The sequence below is a fragment of the Thunnus thynnus genome, chromosome 8, assembly GCF_963924715.1.
Source record: "Thunnus thynnus chromosome 8, fThuThy2.1, whole genome shotgun sequence".
Lineage (NCBI taxonomy): Eukaryota > Metazoa > Chordata > Actinopteri > Scombriformes > Scombridae > Thunnus > Thunnus thynnus.
The window spans coordinates 3,772,295-3,790,053 of record NC_089524.1 but is presented as its reverse complement, the minus strand read 5'-3'; the positions used below and the strand labels follow the sequence as shown (position 1 = coordinate 3,790,053).

The 17,759-nt window shown below is 37.9% G+C and overlaps 1 protein-coding gene across 1 annotated transcript; it reads left to right on the top strand.

Annotated features, from left to right (window-relative positions):
- Positions 1-3,052: 3,052 nt before the first annotated feature.
- On the top strand, positions 3,053-15,913 carry LOC137187336 (retinal Mueller cells isomerohydrolase-like). Its single transcript, XM_067596160.1, has 14 exons — positions 3,053-3,194; positions 4,769-4,851; positions 6,151-6,301; positions 6,754-6,861; positions 10,012-10,153; positions 10,281-10,428; positions 10,794-10,875; positions 11,664-11,796; positions 11,880-12,022; positions 12,091-12,220; positions 13,017-13,131; positions 13,864-13,958; positions 14,083-14,194; positions 14,990-15,913. Exons 1-14 carry the CDS (start codon positions 3,184-3,186, stop codon positions 15,133-15,135), a joined length of 1,599 nt encoding a protein of 532 aa, XP_067452261.1. The 5' UTR covers positions 3,053-3,183; the 3' UTR covers positions 15,136-15,913.
- The last annotated feature ends 1,846 nt before the right edge of the window (positions 15,914-17,759 follow it).

Genomic DNA, 17,759 nt, shown 5'->3' with positions numbered 1-17,759 from the left:
GCCCTATTGTATAATGCTAATTCATCTTTTGTAATATATGTATATTAATTATTTATGTAATTGCAAGAGCTGAGTGTCCTGCTTGTTTTTCTATTGGATGAGCTTATTGACCTTAATTTATATACATACTGGCTTCCTCTTGACTGGCAGGATTTTCCTGGGTAAAAACTGAAACTGATGACTGTCTTTATATTGATGATGAAGGTCCGAGGACTAAAACATTGTGTTATTAAAGTGACTTCAAGTGATCTTTTCAAGTTAAGAGGTTTTAATCCTACACACCTGTCACTGAGACTAAATGGTGTGCAGGAACTTTTTTGAAACTACAAGTGACCAAAAAGAGGTTGAGACTCACAGCTACACCTGACCTGAGAAATAGATGTAAATAGTATGTAATTCTAATGGTTTGGCAGAGTTTAACCAAGTTTTGAAAACCATGAATCTCTTAGTTACTCGCTAAATGATCAATGAGTTATTGTTATAAATCAGCAACACTGTCATCTGGTGATTTTCATGGTCATTGTGTGTTATGTAATCACTAAAAACTACCTCATTTCTAAGCAGAGAAGTGCTTCAGGATGAGTTCTGGAGAATTCATTGGATATTGAAAACACAATAGTCCATTTTTATTTATATTTTTATTTATATAGCCTAATGTCACAAATCACTCAGGGGGCTTTACAATCTGTACTGCAATACAACATCTTTTATCCTTAAACCCTCGATTCAAGTAAGGAAAAACTCCCTAAAACCTTTAACAGGGAAAAATTGGAAGAATTCTCAGGAAGAGCAACAGAGGAGAGATCCCTCTTCCAGAATGGACAAACATGCAATAGATGTACAGAATAGACTAAGATAGCAAAGTGATTGTATTCAGCAGATGTGTGCTATTACTTTTCTGTTTTTTGACATATTCTAGTACGTTCATATTACATTTTAAACATCAGAATTTACAATAGCAGTCTATGGGAGGAATTATACAACTCAGTTGGAACCTTTGTCACTTCGAATCTCAACTTCTTAGACATCCCTTATCCTACAGACCCCTTTCAAACTTTAAAACATTCACAAAACTTTAAATTGTCAAAGGTGTATTCAGTGTTGTGATACCTTTTGTACTTTTGGAGCAATATAAACCCAAAGTTAGGGCTTTCACAGCAGTTTTCAGACCTCATCAGTGTGTCATGGATCAGACACAGTGTAGAGCAGAAATATTTTAAGACCAGAAAAAAAAAAATGTCTCAGCACATATCATACCTCAAAATGTTGCCACAAGCCTCCTCTCTGTCAAAATAGAAATATATTTCCCATATGTTCTAGTTTTTGTTTTTGAGATTTAAACCTTAATTGATAGGGAGAGCGCTGTCAAGCTCAATCTGCAGGCTGTGCGCCTCCTCAGTCTCCCATTTCTCAAACTTACAGATTCTCTCCTCCTTCGAACACTTTGTAAACATATTGTATGTCATCATGCTCAGCAAGTCCAGCTCCCCTTATTATTATAAGAATGTCGGAGCTGCAACCCTTACTTTTATGCAATTGAAAGTCTTAATATGAAAATCTGATCTTGCTTACTGTCTGCTGTGTCACATTAGCTCAGTGCATTGCTGCACTGTAAAAAAGAAAAGTTATTTCACAGAAATTCACTGTATTATTTTACAGGTTTTTTTTGTTTTTTCTACATTAAGTGTAAATGCGATAAAAATACAGTAAATTATTTTTATTAAAAATATTCACCATAAAATAAAGGCTGTAATCTGTTAATTAATATAATGGAATATTATAGTTTTTAACAGGATTATTCAATTACTTAATGGTCTTGAATGTTAAATTACATTGAATTCTATGTAAAAATACAAATAATACACATCCTATTACTGAATGTAAAATTAAGGCAACTTTCTGTTTTTTTACAGAAAAACTTAAACTAAATTTAATTTAAAGAAAGTTAAAAAAAAAAAAAAAAAAAAAAAAGTTAAAAAATGGTAAAACATCTGGCAGCAAAAGTTGCCAAACACTTACCATCAAATAACTGTAAAAAAAACTTTTGTTATTCTACAAAGATTTTTTTTAAAATACACATATTTACTGTAGACATTATCTGCATTTATACATTCTAGCAATATTTATATAAAATATTGCTAGAATGTTAAATAAATATATAAATGTGCACAAAAAAATGAAAAACATTGCAGAAATACCTTGTAAGTTTTTTATCTCATTTGCAGGCTAAGTTACTCTATAGAATTTCAGTACTATTCAGCTTCCAGCAATGCAATGCAATCAATTTCAGCTTTCAGCAATCACATGCAATTTCTTCTGAAATTGCATTTTCAGCAGTTTAAACTGTGACATCAACAGGAAAACAATTCACAAAGCATCAGTTTCTTAACCTGCCCTCAGCAGCAATGAGACAACAGATGACAGATTACTGCCCTTTCTTATTAATGCAACCATTTGTTTTAATTCATCCTTTCATCTTTTATTCTGCTTTCTTTTGTCAAGCTGACAGAGACAGACAGACAGACAATAAGACAGACATGGTCGATTATTCACTCCCTCCCTCTTTTTTTTCTGTTGCTCTCTCTCCCACCGCAGCTCGCCAGTTAAAATAGTTTCTCTAAGCTGTCTGGAACCAATTAGAAACGATCCTTTAACACGCATATCCACGTACAAACAACAACACTCTACTTTTAAAAGCTGACTTTATTACTTTGACCCCACATCACTGGTAGGTGTTTGTGTGTTAGTGTTCTCAGGTTGGCAAAGAACTTGTTTTCTTGTTTTGGGGGCCCAGAGAACATTTCTGCATGAAGTCGAGGGCCAGACGGCTGAAAGGAGAGAAGACAAAGCTGGCTTGTTCGGATCTGGTTAAGACCAGAGAAGGAGGAGGAGGGCTGCAGGAGGAAGAGTAGAGGGAGTTGGGAAAGGGAAAAGTGGGAGTTCCGGAGCAAAAGGCATGAAAGGAAAAAAAGAGGAGGAGAGAGAGATGGCGAAGTGAGGAGGGGAGGAGAAAATGAAAGAAGGGGGTGGAGGAGAGGAAAAGGAGAAGGGAGGAGGGGGCCCAGTTTCAATCTGTCGCCACAAGAAATCTGTGTGTGGTTTAAATGCAGCCTGGAGTCTCTTCAGCAAGCTTGTGTGTGTGTATGTTTGTGTACAGAAAGTGAGTGAAGAACATACAGCAGCATGGTCAGCCGGTGAGTAAAGCTTTCCCATTCTTTTCTTTAATGGTTTTGCATGTACAAGGTTAGAAACTTAAACACAAAACACATTTTTTTGGAAATTACCTTTCAAGGCTGAAATGTGTTGATATAACAGAAAGCAGCTTACAGACGCCACTCTGTGACGTTTCTTGTTTTTCTGTAGAAAAAGACTTGATGATGAGTCAACTGTGTGGGTTTTGGATGATGATGTAAAGTTTTCCACTAGACTTCCTCCACTTCTTTTTTTAACTGTAAACAGGACAAAAATCAAATGCAGCAGGAAAAAAATGCAGCAGTGAGACACACAATAAAACTTAAAAACGATATCTGCACCGTTGAAAAAGACCTCGGTTAAATACCTGAGTTTCTGCTGCAGCCTCTGGACTTCTTAAATCTTTTGCTGGTTTTCTGGTATCAAAGGAGATGCAGACAAACAGCATTTGTGCAGTCTTTTAGGGCTAATGGCAAAGTGAGGGTCTGGTTTTCTGGATGCAAAACTCCCACCATTTCTTATTATCATTTAGTATTTTACAGCAATAGTCAATCCTCCAAGCTGTCTTTCTTTGTTCCTGTCTTCAGTTATTACCTCCTAACAAAAACTACCCTGTCGTGAAAATTTTATCAACCATTCAGCTTTTTTAAAGAATAATCTCACTGCAAGATCCATTCAGTAGCTGTTCTGCAGATTTCCATATCACATAATCTTCCTCAGCAGATGGAGTTTGGATGTTCAAGTTTCCATATTCTGGGCATTGCTTTGATTATTTCAATATACTACTTTTTCTTTCTAACATATTTTTTTTATGATTATTTTCCATTTCATTGAACAGCAGATACTACAAACAATGTAGTCCACACATTTCATCATTCCCTCAACCCCAGGCCACAAACAAAGAACAAAAACAGTGCTTCAATTGTATACAATAAGCCAAGATTGAGTCTTTACAAAATGTCCATTAAACAATATTTCTTATAAAAACTCTTTTTTGCATTTTGCATTTTCCAAATATAAGATACAAGGTGACCAAAAATCTTAGAAAGTATGATTGTTTTCCATCGACAGCTTCTCAAGGTAAAGAAAATAAAATATATCTTAACAGGACATAAATTAAAAGGTAGAGCAGTCTTCATTTTATACAACATTTTAATTTTAAAAAACTTTAATCCCACAACAACTGCGCACTTCCACCTCCTGTGGAAGATTGTGTGATGCAATCAAAAGCTCCAGAACAGCAACTAAATGGACCTTGTGGTGAGATATTATTTTGCCAACTGTTGTTTCCAAGTTCAAGAGGGAACTTTAAATCTGAGCTCCTTTGTAGTTTAGAGAGTCAAGTTACTGTAATGTAAAAGGCCTTTCACAGTAGAAAAGAAGCAGCTGCCTCAGTTTCAGGGTCCTGGTATTGTGCTTGCTGGCTCGCTGTCACACTGTCATCACATACTGGGACACTTGAATAGAACAGAGCCATTGTTATTGTTATCAGTAACACATTTGCTTCAAGTGACAAGTCAAGTTTTGTTATGTTGTGGAATTATTTTTATTAAATTCAGTTATTGATTGTTGTCAGAGTGGAGCATCCAGCAGCAGGCTACAAGAAGATCTTTGAGACTGTGGAGGAGCTGAATGAACCGACACCTGCTAAGATCACTGGTAGGAAACACAACAGGATGTTCAACTTTATTTTATAGTTGACAATAGAGAGTCTCTGTTAATGTCACTAATGTTGAAATAATTTGACATTTCAGGAAATACAAGGTAACGCTCTATTTGACAGGTCTTTAATTTTATACTTAGAAATTTAGAATTTAGAATTTATTTTTTCAGTTTGCATATACAAAGTAATTTTTCATACATATATAAACACAGAAAAAGAGACAGATACTTAAACAGAGCAGCTCAAAACAGCACAACAAAACAAAACAATTGAAACAAGGCATAAACAAAACAATCAAAACAAACAAAAACAAAACAATACAGAACAAAACAACACAGATCCATAACAGCTCACAGATCCTGTAGCCTGTCCTTCTATGCCAGTCGCTCTCTCTGATTGTCCATTTCATATTTGTTTAATATGTTATTTTTAAACATTTGTTTAAATTTACTAAATGTTTCACATGTTTTCAGTTCCTCACTACAGCTGTTCCATAAATTAACTCCTTTGACTGTAATACATTGATATTTTTACATTGGTCCTCACTAATTACTTCTTGAACATACAAAACAGCTTTTGGATACTTTCAGGTACTAATTGATTATACCTTTGTACATGATTTGAACCATTTTAAGTTTAAATTTAAGTTTAAATGAAGTTATCAATTTGCAAAAGTTCTTAATAAATTATATTCTTAACAATTCTTTAACAGAGAGATCTGTTACTTTTCTACTAATTTCCAGTTATTGGGACATTATTTTGAAAGGGTCATGTAATGTTGATAGTAAACAATATAATGTGCTCATTATAGTTTTAGATAAGAAAGAATCAAATATGCTAATATGTAGTTTGACACACAAAACTACACACTGAAAACTTCATCAGTTAAGAATCAAATTTATTAAGTTTTATTTTTGCAAATATACAACTATATATGAACCCAAATATATTGAGTACTTACCAACTCAACCAACTTCACACTTCCATTTTTTTTTTGTATAATTCGTACTAAATTGCACCACCCTTTTTGCAATATAAAAATTACAGTAAATACTTGCAAATTACTCAGAAAAATCTAGGAAATTAGTATAACATTAAAGGACTTGTAGCTTTCTGGTTGAGACTTAAAGAAGATTGATTCCACTCAAGAGTGATATCAAACTTCTCATCTATCTATCTATCTATAAGCTAGTTATTGAGGTTGTCATTATTACAAAATGTAGATATTTATAAATCATGTGTATATAAACACAATCACTAAACTACAGCATACGTCATTCTGTGTGTGCTTGCAGGTGTTTTACCATCATGGCTGGGCGGCAGTCTTCTCAGGATGGGACCGGGTCTTTTCGAAGTAGGGGACGAACCTTTCTACCATCTGTTTGACGGACAGGCTCTCATGCACAAGTTTGACCTGAAGAACGGTCAGGTGACCTACTACAGGAAGTAAGCACAGTGCTCATTATCTTACAAAGCGCTTCCCTTTTTCTGCTTTTGTTTCTTTCTCTCATTTCTTTCTTTTGTGTTTTTATATGACTTTAACGTCTGTTATACACCGTGAATTAAATTTACTCACACGAACTACTGATTACTTTTTGGTAACCAGATTTCTTTTAATCTGACATTTAATTTTTGTTAGTGCAGATGTTTGCTGCTGAGGAAAAGAGTAGACAGTATCCACATCCAAACTGGAATGTTGCAAAGGAAGGAAAAAAAATTTTAAAAATCAAAACTGGAGCCACAGACCACAAAAATTCTTCTGTTAAGCAGAATCAGTGGTGTGTTTCATGGATTTCATAATAAGACAGTTTACTCAAGGTGAATAGAAAATAAATATCTTGTGTCTTCATGGTTCTCTGGCACATTATGGTATATATGTTTGTTATCTTTCTGCACAGGTTTATTAAGACAGATGCATATGTTCGTGCCATGGCAGAGAACAGAGTTGTCATCACTGAGTTTGGCACGGCAGCTTACCCAGACCCCTGCAAAAACATCTTCTCCAGGTGAGCCTGAACCCTGACTATTGATCAGACATAATCGAATCAATTACATAGTGCAGAAAACAGCTGCTGCACTGCTCTCTGTGGATTGAAACATTCAAACAACGGGAATGGATGAGATGGTCCCAAACAGAGTTACAATTTGCTGCTTGTTACATAGCAGCCATTAGTGGAGCGACTGCAGGGGCTGAGGGGGTGGCCGCCCCAGGGCACATGCTCAGTAGGGGCCCCGCTGGGGACGTAGTGTGCGACCCCTCTAGGCCACAATGTGGGTTGCAATGGCAGAGTGACACTGTCCATATTGCTGCTTGTTGACTCCGTGTGACGTGAAGTCTGCAGAAACAGTGATTCAAAGTTTATGACTGACCTCGTGGAAAACTTGAGCCAAAATATGAAATATTCATGTCTTTTTATGTTTGTGGTGAATGAAACTCGCCAGACGAAGTTTCAGCTGTCTGAGTCTTAAGAGCTATTATGCATTCGTGTGTGGATGAGGCCAAACTATCCAACCTCACTTTGCTGTGCGTTGAGCGGGACATAAACACTTGTTTAGTGGTTGGCAGGTTTGCCACCATGAAGGAGAGGAGGATGAAGTTTTAAAAAGGGAGCGTGATATGTGCAAAGTTTGTTAAACTGTTCGGATTATTTTGCTCTATGGAGGATGGTGGACTGACGTTGCACTAAACTAGAGCAGGCTGAGCAGGGACAACAATTAGTGAGTGAAACATCCATAATTAGTCTTTATTAACTTAAAGTGTGTAGTGTTGTAGACCGCCATGTCTGTTTAATGTTTATGTTATTCCTGTGTAAGAAAGACATGGTATTGAGACAGTGCCATAGGGTCATCAAACCATCATCAAAACAACAAATGAGGGAATATCTTTTTGAAGTATATATATAAAAAAAAAAGTGGCGATTTTTAAAATGTTTATTTTAATGTATGTATTGTATGTTTTTTCTAATGGACTCTGAGTTTGACAATAAAGTTGACATAACATGACATTAACGTGTTCAAATCATCAATAACTAATAAGCAGATAAGAATAGGTGCCACCGTAATGCAGAAATGACAGAGCTTGTCACTCCAGCACAGACCATCAGAGACCTGGATAATATGAGACTCATACAGGAAAATCCTGATCATGACTAAAACCAGGACAAGTGGTAACAGGCAAACAGTGTTCATATAAAAGTGCTTAATAACAGGCTGTGTGTTGTTGTTGACACATTACAGACCAGTGATGTGAACCCAGTGATGTGGCAAAAATCTCAATCAAGTTTGTCCTGCACAGTGTGTCAAAAGTACATAAATGTACATAAATGTACATAAATCTATCTATCTGGTGACCCTTGGGATGGGCCAAACCCCTAGGTTGGGAATCACTGGACTAAACTAGCTAACTGTATATAAAGTAGTTGAAACTAGCTCCACCTCCAGCAGCTACAACAGTAACATGCTGCTCTAACACTGATGCTTCACTATTAATAATCTAATGATGTCATATATAATAATATATCAGTCAGAGGGAACAAACCACTACTTTTACTGCAATACTTTAACTACAGTTTGCTGCTAATACTTATGTACTTTTACTTGAGTAGGATTTTTCATGCAGGACATTTACTTGTAATGGAGCATTTTTACATTTCTGTATTAGTACTTTTACTTAAGCAAAGGATCCGAATACTTCCTCCACCACTGGAAAACTTGTGTTATAGTTTATAACAAAATAGTTATAACACAATATAGTTATAGTGTTATAGTGATATGTATCTGTGGTGCTGCACTGATAGTAGTTGCTCGTCTTCTCCAGGTGGAGGCAGTATGGGACAAACTAAACAGCATTGCTTTCTGAGGTTTCTGATGGAACATGAAGCTGTTTTAACTATAAACACATGATGTTTGAGCGCGTGCGTTGTCACAGCTGTTTGTTGTAAAGTGTGCAGAGTGTAAAAAGACTGGGTCCCGTTGTATTACTCAGGCTGGACTACAGCGTCTATTCACAGGCGCGATCCCACTACTGAGCGGCACGGGGGCTTTGACCTGCTCCGTCTCCGACCTGGGCCGGTGCACCCCTCCTTAGACGACCTGGTGTTCCCGGGCTCCCCCGGGAGCACCATATCGATACCGAACTTAGCGCGGACACCCGATCTGCACAGTCCGCTGCAGCTCAGAGCTCCTGAGCTCAAACGATCCTCCAGCCTCAGCCTCCCGGTAGCTTGGATTACAGGCGCGCGCCACCGCACCCGGCGAGATGCACTTGCATCCGTCGGAGTTTTGGGATTTAATAAAGGTGATGTCACCAAGAAGCACGCTCCATCTAGCGGCGAAAAACACGAACTACAGTGTTGAAGGTTCATCAAGCAATCAACAGTTTGCAAAGATAATGATAATGCCTCATGTTTTTTTTAAAAAGATACATGGTTTTATAACATGTCTTGATGGCCAATTGCTGTCTTAATTTATGCCCATTATGAATTTATTGATATCATCCTACAATAACCGATATATACGGATGGCTGAGAAATTAAAGGAAAAACTGGTACAGGTCTGAGTGCTTGACCCCTACAGTGAGGGGATCTGGTGGCTCTGTTATGCTGTGGGGGGCATTTTGCTGGCATTGTTTGGGTCCACTTGTCCCCTTAGAGGGAAGGGTCACTGCAAATCAATACAAAGTTGTTCTGAGTGATCACCTTTATCCTCTGATGAAACATTTCTATCCTGATGGGAGTGGTCTCTTCCAGGATGACTGTCCCAAGTCATGGGTTCGCTAGGAGTCACTGAACGGTTTGATTAGTATGAAAATGATGTGAATCATATGCTGTGGCCTTCGCAGTCACCAGCTCTCAAGCCAATTGAACACCTATAGGCATAAATGGAGCGACCGCAGGGGCAAAGGGGACGGCCGCCCCAGGGCCCATACTCAGTAGGGGCCCTGCTGGGGACGTAGTGCGTGACCCTTCTGGGCAGTGCAGCAGGTTAAAAGGGGCTCAAGTGTATAGGTATATTCACAAGTCATGTCAGCTTTATGTGTGTAACTTTTCACTAATGAATGAAGTTTAAATACTGAATACTGTCAACAGTGCGGTCCATAAAGAATAAGACTGGATATCGACTAACTACCACTTCTCCATGTTGATGTATCTGTGCAGATTCTTTACTTACTTCAGAGGCATTGAGGTGACCGATAACTGCTTAGTGAATGTCTATCCAATCGGTGAAGACTTCTACGCTGTCACAGAGACCAATTACATCACCAAGATTGATCCAGATTCGCTGGAGACTTTAAAGAAGGTGAGAGCTGATTGGTTTACATCATACAAATGAAGCAGCAGGAGATTTTATCACACCTTTATCATGACTCTGACTCTTCACCAGTTCTATTCATTCTCTGCCTTGTGTACATGTATTTATATTATAGGTGGACCTGTGTAAGTACCTCTCAGTGAATGGGGTGACTGCCCATCCCCACATGGATGCAGATGGCACAGTCTACAACATTGGCAACTGCTTTGGCAAGAACATGAGTCTGGCCTATAACATCGTCAAGATCCCACCTGCTCAGAAAGGTCAGTTTGGTTCATACAGTAATTCACGATGGATAGATAGATAAGATAGAAAGAAACATAGATAAGAATGAGAGGAAGAAAGAAAGAAAGGAAGGAACATACATAGCTGTAAAATAAAAAGAGACAGAGATAGAGAAACAGAGGTAAAAGTAACATAGATAGATGGAAAGAACAGATAATAATAGAGCCAGAATGGATAAGGAAGGAAAAAAGAAAGGAAGAAACCTTGATAGATAAATAGATGAAAAGAGAGAGGACAAAGAGAGACAAAGAAGGAAAGACAACATTAATATCATACTTGACTGTCAGTATCAATATTGTTGCCTGCAGCGTCACACTGACTCTGTGTATCTTTGTGTTTCCAGACAAGTCAGACCCCTTAGAGAAATCCCAGGTCCTGGTTCAACTCCCCAGCAGTGAGAGGTTAAAACCCTCCTACATACACAGGTACTGAGGTAGCTCCCCCATTTCTCATAAATACACTGTGATATTTGACAAAGTCTATACTTTAAAGTGAGACTATGTGACTTTTGAAAAAAGAAATAGAACATACTTTCTTTTACAAATAAAAAATTGAATTCAGAGGCAATAAAATGCTGCACCCTTGTTGACTTCAGTACACTCAAGGGTTTTGCTGCTACAACCTTAAAGGGGAAATATCTTGCTTTTTGTGATTTCCTGTTATGATGTCGGATATCTGTGTTAAACATGTTCAAACTTCCAAAACTTGAGGTTAACGTATGTAGAAATGCTCCTTATAAGTCAAAAACCAGAACGTTGGTGCTCTGAACGTTTAGTTTGCAATTTAAAAGGTTTTTGGACAACAATGGCGGTATTCAGCACAGAGAAATAAGGTGTATCAGGCTTTGGATACACACACAATACTTGTTGACCATAAGAAAAATAAAGAGTATTGCCTTTAATTGGTCTGGTATGACCAGTAGCATATGGTGGCTAATGTTAGCTAGCAAACTTTACGTAAATATTGCTGTATAATGGACATTACTGAGTTAGTTTACTGACTTTATGACTCTTCTCCACTCACGTTACTGTTAAAGTTTGTTTTGTTATTCAAGATTATCCCATAATTTTGGCTGCTGCTTTAAATTTGTACTTGTTTGACAGAGCTTCACCAAAAAACTCTCCAACTCACTGTTTGTGTCTGTGATTGCTCAAAAAGTTGCTACTGCTGGTTATTTATGTGTCTGTCTGTCTCTCTGTTCGTCTGTCCGTAGTTTCGGTATGACAGACAACCATTTTGTGTTTGTGGAGCAGCCGGTGAAGATCAACCTGCTCAAGTTCCTGTCCGCTTGGAGCGTCAGAGGAGCCACATACATGGACTGCTTCGAATCCAACGAGAGCTTGGGGGTAAGTCGGAGAGCGTAGGATTTGTTTGATTACATGTGACTGCCTGCACACTTTTGTTCACTTGTGTGTGTGTCTCATTGTAGACCTGGTTCCATCTGGCCACTAAGGACCCAGCAACTTATCTGAGCAGCCACAAGTTCAGAACATCAGCTTTCAACCTCTTTCACCATATTAACGCCTACGAAGACGAGGGATTCATTGTTGTTGACCTCTGCACATGGAAAGGGTGAGCGTGCCGTTGTGTGCGTGAGTCTGTGTGAATTATCTGGTTTTAATCTTTTTCTCTATCTACAGTCATGAATTTGTGTACAACTACCTGTACCTTGCCAACCTGAAGGAGGAGTGGGAGGAGGTGAAGAAAGCAGCGATGAGAGCTCCTCAGCCTGAGGTCAGAAGATACGTACTGCCGCTGGATATACACAGTGTGAGTGCACATACACACACACACACACACACACACACACACTGCAATTTAGTGACATCATTTCTCATGTGTTTACTTTTTGTATGTCATTGTTCTGTGAGCTGTCATTATGAAATGTGGTGGAGAAACTGAGGTTTTAGTTAATTTTGTCTCTGTCTCTCTTTTATTTATGTAGCAGTTTTCTCAACAAGGTTACAAAGTGCTTAACAGTGAAGAAGAAAGAATTAACAAATAGCAATTAAAAACAAATAAAAACAAACATGATACATAAATGTCACATAAACTAAATTAAAGAAATTAAGGAAACTTTTTAAAGACGTTTGCACAAACCAGTTTATATTGTACATTTAAATACTTATTTGCAAATTATCTCTGAGAGTTGATTTGTCATGTTGCTTCTAACAGATCCAAGCTGGTTTAAGCACAAATGATCCAGAGTAAGATCCACATATCAATAAAGGAAACTCTGACTGTTTGGAAGTTTTGTTTTAATTGTATTTAATCATGTTATATGATTTAATATATGCTGGAGGTCAAGCTGGAGGCCAGGGGGGTTAACATCACACCTGTCTATTTCAGTTTCTTCTTTGTGAAGAATCAATGTGCATCATTACTATTTAAACCAGGCTTGAATTAGTCTGATCATTTAGCTCTAAATTAGGTTTGTGGAGCAGCTTAATCCTGGATCAGTTTGTTCAGGCCCTTTTTCTTAACATTCTTTGCAAACTATACCTCAGACTGGAGTGTACTAACAGTTTGTGTGAAAATCCATGTCTGCGTGTGTGTGTGTGTTTAGGAAGAGCAGGGAAAGAACCTGGTCTCTCTGCCCTACACTACAGCTACTGCTGTTCTTCATAGCGACGGAACCATCTGGTTAGAACCTGAAGTCCTCTTTTCTGGACCAAGACAAGGTGACACACACAGCACACAATCACACACACAAAGTACAATCATACACGTGCAAAGCAACACACACATATGCAATGACATCATGCAATCTCATAATTACAAATATTTATATGCTGTAAAATGTGCAACTTGTATTTTGTTCTGTGTATCTTACGTGATTATGGCCACTTTCACACATGTCGTACAACATTACATACAACTTTTTTAAAAGTACTTTTTGGGCATTTTTATGCTTTTACTGGCGTCAACAGTACAGAGATGACAGGAAATGAGGGGAGAAAGAGATGGTAATGACATATTACAAAATCTCACCTTTATTAAATAAAGTTTGAGGCTTTTGATTCATATCTTGCATTGCACTGTAACTTTTATTCTCCTGTTTTATCTCTTATTTTAGCTTATTTTTATTTTGCATTTAACTCTTTTAAATTCTATTTAAATGTGTCTTTCTATAATGTCTTATGTTTCTTTTATATTTTGTCTTAATGCCATTTATGCTTTATTGCCTTTCTTTGCCTCAAGCCACTAGGGCACCATTGATATTATAGACCCCAAATTAATTAAAAGTTTAACTTAAAGGTTCTTTCTTTACTTTAGAAACAGCCACTTGACAAAAACAACAATGCAATTTATTTCTTGTCTCTGAAGTAAACCCTCTTTTTTTGTAATTATGCTTACAGATTTTTTTATTTGGTCTCTTGTCTCCGCATTATGTCTCTCTCGCTGTCTCTCAGCCTTTGAGTTTCCACAGATCAACTACTCTCTGTGTGGTGGGAAGAAGTATTCCTTCGCTTACGGTCTCGGACTCAACCACTTCATCCCTGACAGGGTAGGACTACTTTAATTGTTCACAAAAGGAGACAAAAACAGTTTTAAGGCCTGACGTGTGACATAATTGATGCTGCTGTTGATTAATTAACAGCTGTTGGTTGTTCACTAATGACTTGCTGTAGATAGTCAAGCTGAACGTGCAGACCAAAGAGACCTGGGTGTGGCAGGAGGACGAGTGTTATCCATCAGAGCCGCTGTTTGTACCATCGCCAGGAGCTACAGAGGAGGACGATGGTAGGACACATGCTCACACATAATTATACTTTCACACATACACACACACATAAAGCTTCAAGAGTAACACGTAGGTCATTGTAGCTGGAGTGGAGCTGGAGCAGTTGGCTCAGACTCTGGTTGTGACTGTGAGTGTGATCAAGAAAAGGAGAGTCTGGCTCTCAGTGAAGCTCCCATGAATAAATAAAGGTTAAAAAACAATGAGCTTTGTTGCATGCCATATCCCTCTCTCAACATATCAAGCCAAAGATGCTTCCACGGTCACGCTAGATGAAAAGAGATCACCAAAGTCATTACAATTCATGATCTGGGCATTAAAAATGTCTGTAACAAATTTCATGGCAATGAATTCGATGGTTGTTGAGACATTTCACTTAAAACCACAAATGGGAATCTCATTCTGGCGCTGCAGAAAAAGATAGCAGATCACCAAAGTCACAAGAATACATTATCTGGGAATGGATATCTGTAGCAAATGTCATGGCAATCCATCCAATAGTTGTTGAGATATTTAACTGGCATTGTAAACCCTTGAGCCTTGCTGCTAGTATAGTAAAAAAGAGAACAAACATCAGAGGTTTAATCTAACTCTTATCCTAATCCGTGCCTGCATATTATAAAGGTATCCCTAAATCAAACTGGTAAATTTAAGCCTGATAATGAGGCTGAATTGCAATTTTGTTTTACTTAAGTGTCGGTTCTATAGGAGTTTGCATGACTAGCAGTGCCTCAGGGATTTGAAACTAGGCTATCTGAACACACACATATTCCCCTTCCTCTGTCTCTGTGCTGCAGGTGTGCTGCTGAGTATCGTGGTGAAGCCGGGGGCAGAGAGACCAGGCTTCCTGCTGGTGCTGGACGCCATGAAACTGACAGAGCTCGCCAGGGCGGAGGTCAACACCATCATCCCCGTGACCTTCCACGGCATGTACAGACCATGATCCTGACTGTCATTCTACAATAACTCGTCCAAGATACATCCTAAAATACACCAGTCATGTTTACTTTCCTGCCAGCCGGCTAGATTTTTCAAATAGAAATGGACTTAAACTCACCAAAGTCTGTTGACGCTGAGAAATTTACCGTAAAACACTTAATCATGAGCAGTAAATAAGTAAACTGAGGTACGTTAAATGAATAAATGAGTGAACTGAACCCATAAATTATGTACAGCACAACATTTCTGTTTATAAAGAGGATGTTTTCTTGTAATATCTGATTCATATACTGTATATTTTTTATTTAGCCAGATATCTGTGGTTAATGGGATTCTTTGTTGAAACTGAAGCATTATTTTTCTTCAGGAAGCATTTTGGGGCAAACTGTATTACAAAAACATTCTACATTTTTTCTGCTTAATGAATATTATTTCCATTTCTCCTTCACGTTAATGGACCTGTAAAACACAACCAATTACAACAGTATATATTTCATCCAGACAATTCAACTATGTGTCTTGTTAACATGGAGAAAAACAGTGCATGTGAAAAGAGAAATCACTTATCAGCCTGTTTTTGTAACCACTAAGCAAAAACATCCACATTTTCTACAAAGAAACTGTTTTAATTCATAATTAAAATGGGATCTGCATGTTTGTGAAATCCTACTTGTAATGCAGGAGCAACAATTAAGTACAAACGCTAGTTTTACAATAGATATTTTAAAATGTATTTACTTTTTTTTTCTTTTACACAAATAAAAGTGATTACATTTCATTGATTATTTCACATTTGTAATTACATGACTTGTTACAGTGCAATTGTTTTGACAACAGTTACTATAAAATAAATTGTCACTGGGAAATGTATGATTTAGTTAAAGCTCCAATGAGCTGCAAATGGAAAATTACATGTACTGTAGCAAGGTGTAGTGAACCTTCATGTTTTTACAAGTACCTTAAGTACCTTTGAAGTTCCCAAGAACTGGAAGAGAGGCCTCTTTTATGGAGATAAATTTCTATAAAAACACATTTCCATCCTCTATTTGGCAGATAATTGTTCTATGGCATTTAAGATGCAAAATATGCAAATATGAGGCGATCGATAAAAGATCATATATGCATATAAAGCGACCACAGGGTCATCATGTTCATCATGTCGAAATGTGGAAAAGATTGAAATATGTTGTGTTTACAGCTCGGTTCGCTGCCCCCAAGTGGCCATTTTGTTGCAGTGTCCATGCTAACACCTTTGCATTCAGCATGTGCAATAATTTGAGTCAATATGGAATATTAAATGTGAAATATAATTTTATATAACCAGAAAGATACTTTACTGAAATTGAAAGCGTCTTTTACAGCAGTTAAAGCCAAGGCAGCAGCAGCACATAGTCATAGAACACATGACACAAACCTAAAAAGATTAAATATGAAGAGAGTAATCAATAATCAACAATACACCTGAGATCAGTAACATAATGAAAAAGTATAAAGCAGCTAACAGGTGGGAAGTGAGTGAGTTTAAACATCATGAAATAAACATTAAAAAGAAAGTAGAAAATTTGCTGAATTTAATGATGATTATTAATTTTGTGTTGATTGATTCTTCAATCAATCAATCAATTTTTATTTATATAGCGCCATATCACAACAGAAGTCATCTCAAGGCACTTTTCACATAGAGCAGGTCAAGACCGTACTCTTTAATTTACAGAGACCCAACAGTTCCCCCATGAGCAAGCACTTGGCGACAGCGGTAAGGAAAAACTCCCCTTTAACGGGTAGAAACCTCAAGCAGAACCCGGCTCTTGGTGGGCGGCCATCTGCTTTGACCGGTTGGGTTGAGAGAGAGAGAAAGAGAGAGGGAAAGGGGGAGGGGGGACAGGAGAGCAACAATCACAACAAGCATAAGCATCAATAGACAGGGAAGGATGCCATCAGGACTGTGAAGGACCGCGAAGGCTCGGCCCGGGACTCAGGTTTTCCTGTGAGATGAGAAAGCACAAAAAACTCCAATGGTTCCATAGAAGAGGAGCCTGATAGCTGAAGGCCCTGCCTCCCATTCTACTTTTAAAGACTGTAGGGACCACCAGTAAGCCTGCATACTGGGAGCGCAGTGTTCTAGTGGGATAATACAGTATTATGAGCTCTTCAAGATATGATGGTGCCTGACCATAAAGGGCTTTGTAAGTTAGGAGAAGGATTTTAAATTCTATTCTAGATTTTACAGGAAGCCAACGTAGTGAAGCTAAAATGGGAGAAATGTGGTCTCTTTTTCTAGTTTTAGTCAATACACGTGCAGCTGCATTCTGGACCAGCTGGAGAGTCTTTAGAGACTTGTTAGGGCAGCCTGATAATAAGGAATTGCAATAATCCAGCCTAGAAGTGACAAATGCGTGAACTAGTTTTTCTGCATCTTTTAGGGACAGGATGTGCCTGATTTTTGTGATATTACGTAAGTGAAAAAAGGCAGTCCTTGAAATTTGATTTATGTGGGAGTTAAAGGACATATCCTGATCAAAGATAACTCCCAGATTCCTTACGGTGGTGCTGGAGGCCAGGGTAATGCCATCCAGAGTAGCTATATCATTAGATAATGTGTTTCTAAGGTGTTTAGGGCCAAGCACA

Excerpts from the sequence above, each read along its gene's own strand:
- LOC137187336 (XM_067596160.1), top strand. Across the intron at positions 6,302-6,753 it reads CAGGTGACCTACTACAGGAA|GTTTATTAAGACAGATGCAT; the intron begins GTAAGCACAGTG and ends CTTTCTGCACAG. Across the intron at positions 13,132-13,863 it reads CTTTTCTGGACCAAGACAAG|CCTTTGAGTTTCCACAGATC; the intron begins GTGACACACACA and ends GCTGTCTCTCAG.